Below are 11,812 nucleotides of genomic sequence, written 5' to 3' on the forward strand. Positions count from 1 at the left end.
TGACATTCTTGAGCCTGAGTGGAAGGCAAAGTCTTATTTGAGTCATACTGAATTTGATGATGATAACTTTAACATACTTCTCCACAGCTAATGTTTACATGCCATTGAGCACTTTGCTCCCAACCACTGAGTGCTCCTCATATCACCAAACCATCCCTCTAAATGTCTGGGATTTTCCATGTCCATATACAGATGGTGGAAACTGTCAGTTTGCAAGTTATATTTACTCTCATAGTATCTCTCTCTTTTGGACACGAGGTTATTACATAACAAGTTACAACACACACAAATAGAGACCACACTGTATTGTACGACATTGTACAAGTTTGTCTTGGGACTAATTTACAAGTTATTACCAAATCAAATACTACTGTGAATGTACAATACTGTGCAAAAGTGTGGATGTGTTCAAAAGTAGTGCCATTAATAAAAACAAAGTGCTGTAAACAGAAGAAACTTAAATCAAATCAATATTTGGTGCGACCATGCTTTACCATTAAAACAGCACCAATTCTCCTTGGTACACTTTCATGCAGTTTGTCAAGGTACTTGGCAGGTCGGTTGTTTGAAGCATTTTAGAGAACCTGCTGTCACAATGTACTCATGTAGTGCCGGACTCACTTGATGATGTTGAGATCAGGGCTCTGTGGGAGCCATACCATCTGTCGCAGGACTCCTTGTTTTTCTTGTCACTGAAGATAGTTCTTTATGACTCTGGCTGTATGTTTGGGGTCATTTTCATGCTGCAGAATAAATTTGGGACTGATCACATGCCACCATTGCATAGTGGATAAAAATCTAAAGTTCTCTGCATTCCATTCAAGTTCTTCCACACTATCTTTATGGTCTTTATGGACCTTGCTTTGGGCATGAAGGCGTTGATGTAGTGTTAAAATTTCCCTTAATTGTAACAATGGTCCTAGCCCAAACCATGAAAAAAAACAGCCATAGACAGGCATGTCCACATACTTTTGGCCAGATTATACTTTTTAAAAGTTACTTGATTCAGTATGAGAAGTTTATCTCGTTCCTTGGTTCATGGTCAAACTTTCCACCAATTCTTCTACTTTACAAGTTTGTGAGACCTTTTTGATTATTTACATTGTTGAAGTTGATGATATATTTCAAATATATTCAATGAATGATATGGTGCTTCCCACATGGATCTCCACCGCCAAGGCTGAGCAACAACAGTCTAGCCAAAACCTCATACTTATTTAACAACAAGGGTTCAGGAAGTTCACAGAGAGTGTGAGAGTTTTTACTTTCTTGTACACATGTTGGTTCATGTTTGAATCTCAGAGTCCAAGCATTGCGAGGCGCGTAACCCTGTGTCGTATGATCAGCTGACAGGGCAGATCCCAAGGTCCCACCTTTTATATATAAAGAGGGCCTGATCTCAAATCAAGAAGTATTCTGTGACTTACTGTTTGATTAACAGGATGAATACCCTCCAGACTCTCTTTCTCTTGGCTGTAGGGCTCTCTGTCGGTGAGTACAACTGGACAAAAACTGTTAATCTACACACAAGATGGTTGTGAATAGATGTATTTTTGAGCACAGTGTAAATGTGATTCTGATTATGCCTGCTTGTTGTGCTTCAGCCCAGTCTTTGGATATCAAGGCACTCACTCAGTTTAGGAGGATGATGCTGTGTGTGATGCCTGATAGCTGGCCTGTTTTTGACTACGCTGACTACGGCTGTTACTGTGGAAAGGGAGGCTCTGGCACGCCTGTGGATGATCTGGACAGGTCACTCACTCTGCTTCATACACAGATGACATTTAAAAAAACGACGTAATTCAGTCTGTTTCAAATGTTGTCATCTTAAACTTTTTCAACTGTAGGTGCTGCCAAGTGCATGACCAGTGCTACCACGATGCTATGCAGCACCCCAAGTGCTGGCCCATCTTTGACAACCCTTACACCGAGTACTATGACTACAGCTGTGATAAGGAGAACAAGAAGGTCACCTGTGGCAGTGAGTATAGCATATGATCACTTGATGTTATGAACTTGTCCTTGTGCTTTTAAAACCTGCAGTAATACCTTTTTTGATATCAACTACTATATACTTTTTTGTTATTGTCTCTGATACAGTTAATGTAGCAGGGGTAAATTATAACTGAAAACTAACTGGATAGGCTGTTTATGAGAAAAAACCTACAGTAAAATGATGCTTCATTTATACGAATGGTTGTTGGCCTTATGGTTATCACAGAATGTAGTTAATGCTTTCTACTTTTTCTTCCTCAGATGACAACGACGAATGTGAGATGTTCATCTGTGAGTGTGACAGGAAGGCCGTTGAGTGTTTTGCCAGATCAACTTGGAACCCTGAGCATGAGCACCTGCCCAGTGACCGCTGCGAATAAAGACCTCTGCTGTATCATATGAAGAGCTATACAGTCCTTCATTCCCTTCATGTGCTGAATCTCTTTTGTTGGGTTTGAAGAATTCATGACATTAAATACAATTAGATCTGCGTCTCTCATTTTATCTAATGTGCTGCTTACTAATGATCATTTATTCAAGGGTATAGTCTCAACGCAAGTTACCAACAGAGGGCATTATGGTCTACCTTTTTCTTTCCTTGTTTGTGGTGCTGAATCAAAAAAATTAGAAAACATATTTGGAATTTTGTTTCAAATCTTTATTTTCCATTGGGTATGAATGGGGATTTTATAGTGTTTTACACTGTTTTTTTAAAAAAAAATTTGACATGAAGGAATTGTGAAAGGCACTTTTCATATTCACACCCATAGTCATCTTTTCTTAACATGGACCTTATAAATGATTTGTAATGTTTTAGGATTAGTAGTAGTTAGCAATATTACCATTATAATAATTTATTTGTCCAGTAATTTGAGAAAATTGATGTATCCTACATGCAAAATAATCACTGGATAGGCTACTGGCTACTTTTGTGCAAGTGGGAAAGGTTACTCTAAACCATGTATTTATTCTGCCACTTTTAGCAACAACAATATTAGCTGGCCACAATTCAAACAACATCTTGGGTCACAGTCTGATGTCACCTGCTTTTGAATTCCTGATGACACTGGTTTTTTATATCACTTCTTTCTTGAAAACACTTATTGCCCACAACTCTCTGGGCACCAGATGGTTACAGGCGAGATCTGGGCTGCTTGTGAGATTATTTGCAGCAGAATAAAGCAAATCCAGTCTCTGCAGCCTAGTGTCTTGGTTTCAGCCACCACCATCATCCAGCAGCTAACTCTTTGTGATCACAGCTGTGGCTGCAGCATGCTGGATCAGTCTTGAGGCTATTGTACAGACAACATGATGCAGCAGCGCTAAGCACCAGCAGCTGGTAGCTGGCTGCTGGCCATCAGCCAGCTGTGGCTGCTGTTGGCTTAAAGATCAAATGAAACAAATGGCAAATGTGAGGAGGAAGAACTGAGATGTTGACCACTGACTAAAACCTTTCGCTAAGCTAATACTTTATGTGTATGAGCAGAAATGTAACTGTGTGTCACTGTTGTTACGTTAATAAGCCATGTCCAACTTCTTGAACATAACTGACACCTCTGTATTTAAATGTTCATTGTGTTGTGTTGTATGCTGACCCTGAGTTTTGGCCATAATTTACACCTTCATACCAAAACATAATGGTATTGTACATCACAAAATGCAATTTGAATTAAACATCTGAGAAAAAAAATCTGAATTCTGTCTTGAACTGACTTGACTTTTGAATGCTTTTTTAAAAATCTTTTTTGTATATTTTAATGTGGTCAGTCATTTACTTTATCTGATAATGTAGCATTCCTCTGTAGTTGTGCTTGTTAAGGATGTTTGGAAGGGAAAGCTCTAACACCTGACACCAGCTCAACACTTTTGGGTCTAATAAATAAAGACGTGCTTTAGGGTATAAGGCATGTGAACTTGCTACATGTGCACACTCACACATGGCATTCATCACACAGCTGTGACAATTCACAAAAGGCGGTGGTCCCATGAGGACACTAGCCTGAAAAGAAAAGAAAAGAAAGTGACAGACAAAGAAACAAGTCTAACAGAGAGGTGACTAAGAAGAAGTGGAACAAGAGAAGCAAGAAGTGAGACTTTCTCACTGTGGCTCCTACAGTATCCAATGATGACTCCCTTGCATGTAAACACAGGCCCACGCAGTATCTAAAGTACATGCTGGTGCTGCCATGGTTACCTGCTATTTGCCATACCAATCACAGTAATTCCCAGCATGTTTTTCAACTTTTCACTGCAGGGAGGGGAGTGTCTAGGACAGGCTCACCCATGTAAACCATGTGTGCCACTTTGCCAAGACGATCTATCAGTTTGTTGACTTATTCTGTCAGGTATGCATGACGTATCAGATAAAAAGACACTGGAAATCTGAGCCTTCGGAGCCAAGAGAGGTAGTGTCTGTGTGAAAGTAAATCACAGGCATAGGTCATTCATTTGTTCATTCACTATGCTTGGAGAAAATGGGTTAGAAGCTGTAAGCACAAAAGGTTCTTAAAATAATCTTCTTGTGCATGAATACATGTATTTTCTCTCAGATGAATACAGGTCTCATGTTTTCACTTTTCCTCCAGGGCATCTCGATTTTAATCAGGACTCATGTGTCATGCTACAGTACAATGCACTTTATATATACTTCATATATATATATATAATGCATTACAGCAGTTTACATTTTAGGCTGCATTTGTAAATAGGAATGTGTAGAATTATTAAGATTTTACTTTTGCAGATGGATGACAGGAGAAAGAAAATCTTTGAAAAATGGATTTAATTAGAACATGAATGCATTATATATTTTTCACATAACAGCAGGGTAGTTGAGCTCAGGTGGGCGAGCCTGTAGGCTTCAGACCATCCCAACACCGAAGATTTCAGAAAGTTCATACATCCATAAAAGCCCACTTGTTGGTTAATATAGTCACAATATTTACAAATGATATAAATGATGTGGCAGTAAGATTGCCCTTACTTGGAACAAAGGGTCCTAGCTCAAACTATGAAAACCAGCCACAGGAAGGCACATATTTTGGCCAGATAGTGCTTTAAAAAGTTGTTGGACAGGCACAAGAAGCTTATCACATCTCCCTTGGTTCATGGTCAAACCTTCCACAAAATGTTATTAAAATCTGTTTAAAAATTTGTTAAATCTTGGACTGAAAACAGCCTTAAGATGATTACATTGTTGAGGTTGATGACATATTTCAAACCTATTCAATGAGTGAACACTTGTGACTGTATTGATATATCTAGGGCCTCCACACATGGATCCCGCCACCAGTGCTGACCAACAGTAGACTAGACAAAATCTCATACTTATTTAACAACGCTGAGGTCTCAGAAAGGTCACATATGTGTGAGAGTTTTTACCTTCTTGTACAGATGTTGGTTTGTGTTTGCATCTCAGAGTCCAAGCATTGTGAGGGGTGTGACCCTGTGTCGTATGATCAGCTGACAGGGCAGATCCCAAGGTCCCACACTTTATATATAAGGAGGGCCTGATCTCAGAATGAGAAGTACACTGTGACTTACCGTTTGATTAACAGGATGAATACCTTCCAGACTCTCTTTCTCTTGGCTGTAGGGCTCTCTGTTGGTGAGTACAACTACACAAAAACTGTTAATCTACACACAAGATGGTTGTGAATAGATGTATCTTCTAGCACAGTGTAAACAGAATTCTGACTGTGCCTGCTTGTTGTGCTTCAGCCCAGCCCTTGGATTATAAAGCACTCAACCAGTTTAGGAGGATGATGCTGTGTGTGATGCCTGATAGCTGGCCTGTTTTTGACTACGCTGACTACGGCTGTTACTGTGGAAAGGGAGGCTCTGGCACGCCTGTGGATGATCTGGACAGGTCACTCACTCTGCTTCATACACAGATGACACTTAAAAAAACCAAAAAAAACAAAAAATGTATTCAGTCTGTTTCAAATGTTGTCTCCTTTAACTTTTTCACCTATAGGTGCTGTCAAGTACATGACCAGTGTTACAGCGATGCTATGCAGCACACTGAGTGTTGGCCCATTGTTGACAACCCTTACACCGAGCTCTATCACTACAGCTGTGATGAGCAGAACAAGAAGGTCACCTGTGACAGTGAGTATAGCATATGATCACTTGATGTTATGAACTTGTCCTTGTGCCTATAAAACCTGCAGTAATACCTTTTTTGCTTTCCATTGCTGTATACCTTTTTGTTATTGTCTCTGATACAGTCAAGGTAGCAAGGGTAAATTATAACTGAGAACTAATTGACTTTTCATTTAAGAAGATACACAGTCATCTTGAGACCCAGAAGAAAAAAGGTTTTGATATTTAGAATTTTTTCATATAATTTAAATATTGTGGTTGAAAGAAACATGTAACTACAATTTTTTCTCACCCAAATGTTTTTTTTGTTTTTTTTATCACATGTCCCTTGTAGTGGATATTGGATCTTTTTTGATCACAGAATGTAATGATGTAATGTAATGATATTGTATTCATTTTCATGTGGATTTCTGTTAAAATTTCTTTTCATCTCAGACTCATTTCCCTGCAGAGGAAAAAAAATGAATTGCCAGGTCTTGGAAGGTTATAAGAAAATTGTTGCAGTAAAATGATGCTCTATTTATACAAATGGTTGTTGGCCTCATGGTTATCACAGAATGTAGTTAATGCTTTCTACTTTTTCTTCCTCAGATGACAACGACGAATGTGAGATGTTCATCTGTGAGTGTGACAGGAAGGCCGTTGAGTGTTTTGCCAGATCAACTTGGAACCCTGAGCATGAGCACCTGCCCAGTGACCGCTGCGAATAAAGACCTCTACAAACTGTATCATATAAAGATCCATACGGTCACACACAGTATGATTTGTGTATGGGATAGCAAATTACTTGTACTGTAATTTTGTTGACCTATAACCATCCTTCATTCCCTTCATGTGTTGAATCTCTTTCGTTGGGTTTGAAGAATTCATGACATTAAACACAATTAGATCTGCATCTCTCATTTTACCTAATGTGCTGCTTACTAATGATCATTTATCAAGGTTATAGTCTTAACTCAAGTTACCAACAGAGGGCATTATGGTCTACCTTTTTCTTTCCTTGTTTGTGGTGTTGAGTCATACGGTATATTTTTTACACCACCCTCTGTCCTGATTTGGGTGTAGGATGAAATCTATACAGTAGTATACGCTCTGCTATTTAATGTTTTGTCTCTGTCAGCCTCTGGGATATACTGTCTGTCAAAGTTCTTGTATGTAAATATACTTTATGTAACATATATTATAAAGATGCATTTCTTAGAAAAAGTAAAAAACTAATTTTTTTCAATTCTTTTTCATTTCCATTGGGAATAAATGGGGGTTTTATAGTGTTTTACACTATTTTTAAAAAAATCAGACATGAAATAATTATGAAAGGCACTTTCAATATTCACTCCCATAATCATATTTTCTTAATGTGGACTAAAAATAGTGTGACCTTATAAATGACTTGTAAAGTTTTAAGTTTGGTAGTAGTTTTCACTATAACAATTTATTTGTCCATTAACTTGATAAAATTGATGTATCCTATATGCAAAAGAATCACACAATGGCTTCTGGCTACTTTTGTGCAAGTGGGAAAGCCATGTAAAGCATGTATTTATTCTGCCACTTTTAGCAACAATATTAGCTTGCCACAATACAAACAAAGTCTTGAGTCACAATCAGTTGTCTCCTGCTTTTGTATTGCTGATGACACTGGTTTTTTATATCACTTCTTTCTTGAAAACAGTTTTCACTTGTTACCCGTTATTTGCAGCAGAATAAAGCAAAGCCAGTCTCTGCAGCCTAGTGTCTTGGTTTCAGCCACCACCATCACCCAGCAGCTAACTCTTTGTGATCACAGCTGTGGCTGCAGCATACTGGATCAGTCTTGAGGCTATTGTACAGACAACATGACGCAGCAGCGCTAAGCACCAGCAGCTGGTAGCTGGCTGCTGGCCATCAGCCAGCTGTGGCTGCTGTTGGCTTAAAGATCAAATGAAACAAATGGCAAATGCGAGGAAGAAGAACTGAGATGTTGACCACTGACTAAAACCTTTCACTAAGCTAATACTTTATGTGTATGAGCAGAAATGTAACTGTGTGTCACTGTTGTTATGTTGATAAGCCATGTCCAACTTTTTGAACATAACTGACACCTCTGTATTTAAATGTTCATTGTGTTGTGTTGTATGGTGACCCTGAGTTTTGGCCATAATTTACACCTTCATACCAAAACATAATGGTATTGTACATCTACAAAATGCAATTTGAATTAAACATCTGAGAGAAAATCAGAATTTTTATCTTTTTTGTATATTTTAATGGTCAGTAATTCACTTAATCTGATAATGTAGCATTCCTCTGTAGTTGTGCTTGTTAAGGATGTTCGGAAGGGAAAGCTCTAACACCTGACACCAGCTCAACACTGTTGGGTCTAATAAATAAATAAGTTCTTTAGGGGATAAGGCATGTGAACGTGCTACATGTGCACACTCACACATGACATTCCAGCAGACGTCACACAGTTGTGATAATTGACAAAGGTGGTGTCCATGGGAGGACACTAGCTTGAAAAGAAAATAAAAGAAAAGAAAGTGACACACACAGGAACAAGTTTAACAAGGAGGTGACTAAGAAGAAGTGGAACAAGAGAAGCAAGAAGAGACTTTCTCACTGTGGCTCCTACAGTATGATGACTCCACCCTTGCGTGTAAACACAGGCCCATGCAGTGTCTAAAGTACATGCTGGTGCTGCCATAGTTACCTGCTATTTGCCATACCAATCACAGTACAAGAAGTACAGTTCCCAGCATGATTTCTTCAACTTTTCACAACAGGAAGGGGAGTGTCTGGAACAGGCTGTCCCATGCAAACCATGAGTGCTGCTTTCCCAAGACGATCTATTAGTTTGTTGACTTATTCTGTCTGGTATGCATGATGTACTAGATGAAAAGACACCCAATATCTGAGCCTTCAGACCCGAGAGGAGTGATAGTACATCATGAGCATAGGTCATTCATTTGTTAACCCACTATGCTTGGAGAAAATGGGTTAGAAGCTGTAAGCACAAAAGGTTCTTAAAATAATCTTTCTGTGTATGAATACATGTGTTTTCTCTCAGACAAATACAGGTCTCATGTTTTTACTTTTCCTCTAGGGCCTCTGGGCTTATTTATCATGCTACAGTACAATGCACTTTATATATACTTTATATATATACAATGTATTATAGCAGTTAGCAGTTTAAGCTGCCTTTGTAAATGGGCATGTGTGGAATGATTAAGATTTTACTTCTGCAGATGGAAGACAGGAGAAAGAAAATCTTTTAAAAAATGTATTTAATTAGAACATGAACGCATTATTATTATTCACATTACAGCAGGGTAGTTGAGCTCAGGTGGGCAAACTGGTAGGCTACAGATTATCCCAACACTTGAGATTTCAGAAAGTTTATACATCCATAAAAGGTCTTACTCTCTCTTGAGTATGTGTTAATTAAGATAGTCACAATATTTACAAATCCCCATAGTTCTGTTGACAAGGTATGGGCTAATTTCTCATGGTCTATTTAGTTGAACACAGGGTTTTACACTCTGCTTTGACCCTCTTTGAGAAACTCCTCGGAGGATACTGTAGATCAGCGTCGTTCTGAATACCAAGGGACCCGTGTGAAGGCCAAGATGGGGGTCGGTGTTTTGAAAGAGTGGGATTATAGCGGTTGGTGTCGCCTTGGTTAGCATTCGATCCATCCTTTGCCATGCACACCCTGTAATTCTGCCCTCTGTTGTTGTCCCAGTGTGGTGTGGTGCCAGGTCCAGGCCTGAATGACACACAAAACTCTATTCGCTCCTTTGGATCTATGTTCTTGGGTAAGATTATGTCAAAGGCAAAAATTTCCATTTCAGAACTCCAACAGCGCTGCTGCTGCAAAAACGTGCAGGGAATGTCATGATAGCTCCGCCAAGAGTCGAAGGTCACCCTGATATGCACAACCTTTTCAATACTGGCATGGGAAACACACACTTTGCCACTCAAGGACTGCTCTGAAATGTTGCAGCTTTCCAACTGTACACGCATCTCTTGCAGGCGTGCAAGGAAGGCTTTAAAGTCCAGCGTCGGCTGAGGGAAACCCAGTCGCAACTTGTAGCGTTGCAGTTTATTTGAGGTCAATTGTTGGTCTTGCAGTTTGGCTGGGGAGGGTTTCATCAGCAGAGTGGAAGTGCGGGAAGAGGGCTCAGAGTTGAAAAGACGCACAGCAGTGAGAGCCAATCCCTTGGCGTCTGCAAACACCACACGCTTCTTGTTCAGACCGTTGCTGTCCCTGCGGAAGCAGCTCCGAGGCTCTGAGGGCATGGGGGAGAAGGGCAGCGATGAGGATGAAGAGGAAGAGAAGGAGGAATGTGAAGAGTGAAAGCCAGTCCTCGGTGAACAGTCAGTTGGCTGATAGCAATGCTGTGTGGGTGTCAGAGGAGACATGGACAGCAGTTGATAAAGAGGCTGGCGCCGGCTGAGGGTCAGACACATGGTAAGATCAAGAGGCATCACAGCGGGCTGGGAGTGACTACCAAAAGCATGGAGAACTCTGAAGAGGAAGACATAATAGGGTTAACATGAAATCTATCATTCTACCACGAACCAGAATGGTTGCACATGTTTCTGTTTCAGTGTATTCTGCTTTTACAATATGTCTTAATACCTCACAGGTAATGTTAATTAAGCACAGTATAATTGCAGTAAGACAAAATTAATTCACAATTCAGTGAAAGCAGCTTACCTTGTACAACTCATTTTCAGAATGTAGATGTTACACTGTAAGGCTGTTGTCTTTGCCAGAGGAATGCAGCAAATTCAGAATAATCTAAAAGCAGAGATAAGGGTTAAATAAAAAGATTAAAACCCCCAAGTGAATTAAACAATCAGTCAAAAAATGAGCTTTTTATATGGCACAATAACAGCTTTGAATCACAGCAAAATAAAATAAAAACAAATGTAACTGTGTCAGTAATTTTATAGACACACAAAATGTACTTACAGATTGTAAAGTTCCATGTGTTTCATCAGATGAATGGTAAAGAGAGAAGGAGGAGATGATTGCGTTTCCAGTCTGCCTCTGCTCTCTCCTACCTTATGTGTGGAATTTAGAAATGAGGGCAAACCTTTAGTGACACCCAATCTGCATGCCGGTGGAGTTTAGCCAATGAAATGAAGCTCCTTTGTTTATGTCCCACCCCTAAAGAACTGTTGCGTTGTAAAGCAGAGCCTCAAAACTTTCCTTTGATGGAATAACATTTTACTACAGAACATATTTATATATGTTCTATATATACTACCAGTTTGCAGATCAGACTGATAACATGAACAGTTAATGGTAGACCAGAGGAGAGAGGAATAAAGTGAAAAAAATACATACATGCATACGAACTGAGATACACATTTTTTACACATATACTGTAGGTCTCTTCATTGGGAAAATTAATAACATTCCTTTCAACTTACAGTACAGGCTACTCCTTTACTCAGAAGTTGAAAAGTGTGGGGAACACCTAGCCTGGCTCTGTTCAGCAGTAACAAAATCCACCTACCAGCACCTCTAAAACACATTTATTAACGTGTTATATTTTGTTTAATCTATACAAAAGTGTAAAATAGATTAGAGTTGTTGGTTCTAAGTAGGGTTGTGTGCCTGACTATTTCTTGGCCAGGTGCAGTGACTTCCAAGATATAACAAGTTAATCAATGAGCTTTTGAGATGCTGGAAGGTAGATTTTGTTGCTGTTGGACAGAGCCA

At 39.4% G+C, this 11,812-nt stretch overlaps 3 protein-coding genes across 4 annotated transcripts; 2 read left to right on the top strand and 1 right to left on the bottom strand.

The window, feature by feature from the left end:
- The first annotated feature begins 25 nt into the window (after positions 1-25).
- On the top strand, positions 26-3,691 carry LOC137170551 (phospholipase A2-like). Of its 2 annotated transcripts, XM_067573997.1 has the most exons (4): positions 26-1,491; positions 1,605-1,752; positions 1,848-1,981; positions 2,257-3,691. In XM_067573997.1, the coding sequence occupies exons 1-4, from the start codon at positions 1,443-1,445 to the stop codon at positions 2,373-2,375; spliced, it is 450 nt and encodes a 149-aa protein (XP_067430098.1). In that variant the 5' UTR covers positions 26-1,442; the 3' UTR covers positions 2,376-3,691. The 2 variants fall into 2 exon arrangements, with proteins under 2 accessions (XP_067430098.1, XP_067430097.1); XM_067573996.1 differs by having other exon boundaries at positions 26-1,752.
- Positions 3,692-5,497: 1,806 nt separating this feature from the next.
- On the top strand, positions 5,498-6,994 carry LOC137171184 (phospholipase A2-like). Its single transcript, XM_067574973.1, has 4 exons — positions 5,498-5,602; positions 5,716-5,863; positions 5,972-6,105; positions 6,691-6,994. The coding sequence occupies exons 1-4, from the start codon at positions 5,554-5,556 to the stop codon at positions 6,807-6,809; spliced, it is 450 nt and encodes a 149-aa protein (XP_067431074.1). The 5' UTR covers positions 5,498-5,553; the 3' UTR covers positions 6,810-6,994.
- Positions 6,995-9,345: 2,351 nt separating this feature from the next.
- ppp1r3c2a (protein phosphatase 1 regulatory subunit 3C2, duplicate a) lies at positions 9,346-11,392 on the bottom strand. The gene is made up of 3 exons (XM_067574920.1): positions 11,057-11,392; positions 10,799-10,882; positions 9,346-10,606 (listed from the first exon to the last, which is right to left on the bottom strand). Exons 2-3 carry the CDS (start codon positions 10,810-10,812, stop codon positions 9,589-9,591), a joined length of 1,032 nt encoding a protein of 343 aa, XP_067431021.1. The 5' UTR covers positions 10,813-10,882; positions 11,057-11,392; the 3' UTR covers positions 9,346-9,588.
- Positions 11,393-11,812: the final 420 nt, after the last annotated feature.

Source organism: Thunnus thynnus, chromosome 19 (genome assembly GCF_963924715.1).
Source record: "Thunnus thynnus chromosome 19, fThuThy2.1, whole genome shotgun sequence".
In the NCBI taxonomy this organism is placed as follows: Eukaryota; Metazoa; Chordata; class Actinopteri; order Scombriformes; family Scombridae; genus Thunnus; species Thunnus thynnus.

What these genes read in the sequence shown, in the direction of transcription:
- LOC137170551 (XM_067573996.1), top strand. Translation starts at nt 1,532, where the DNA reads ATGGTTGTGAATAGATGTATTTTTGAGCACAGTGTAAATGTGATTCTG. An exon ending in CCTGTGGATGATCTGGACAG is followed by an intron (nt 1,753 to 1,847) that starts GTCACTCACTCT and finishes TTTCAACTGTAG; the next exon opens with GTGCTGCCAAGTGCATGACC. An exon ending in CAAGAAGGTCACCTGTGGCA is followed by an intron (nt 1,982 to 2,256) that starts GTGAGTATAGCA and finishes TTTCTTCCTCAG; the next exon opens with ATGACAACGACGAATGTGAG.
- LOC137171184 (XM_067574973.1), top strand. Translation starts at nt 5,554, where the DNA reads ATGAATACCTTCCAGACTCTCTTTCTCTTGGCTGTAGGGCTCTCTGTT. An exon ending in GGCTGTAGGGCTCTCTGTTG is followed by an intron (nt 5,603 to 5,715) that starts GTGAGTACAACT and finishes GTTGTGCTTCAG; the next exon opens with CCCAGCCCTTGGATTATAAA. An exon ending in CAAGAAGGTCACCTGTGACA is followed by an intron (nt 6,106 to 6,690) that starts GTGAGTATAGCA and finishes TTTCTTCCTCAG; the next exon opens with ATGACAACGACGAATGTGAG.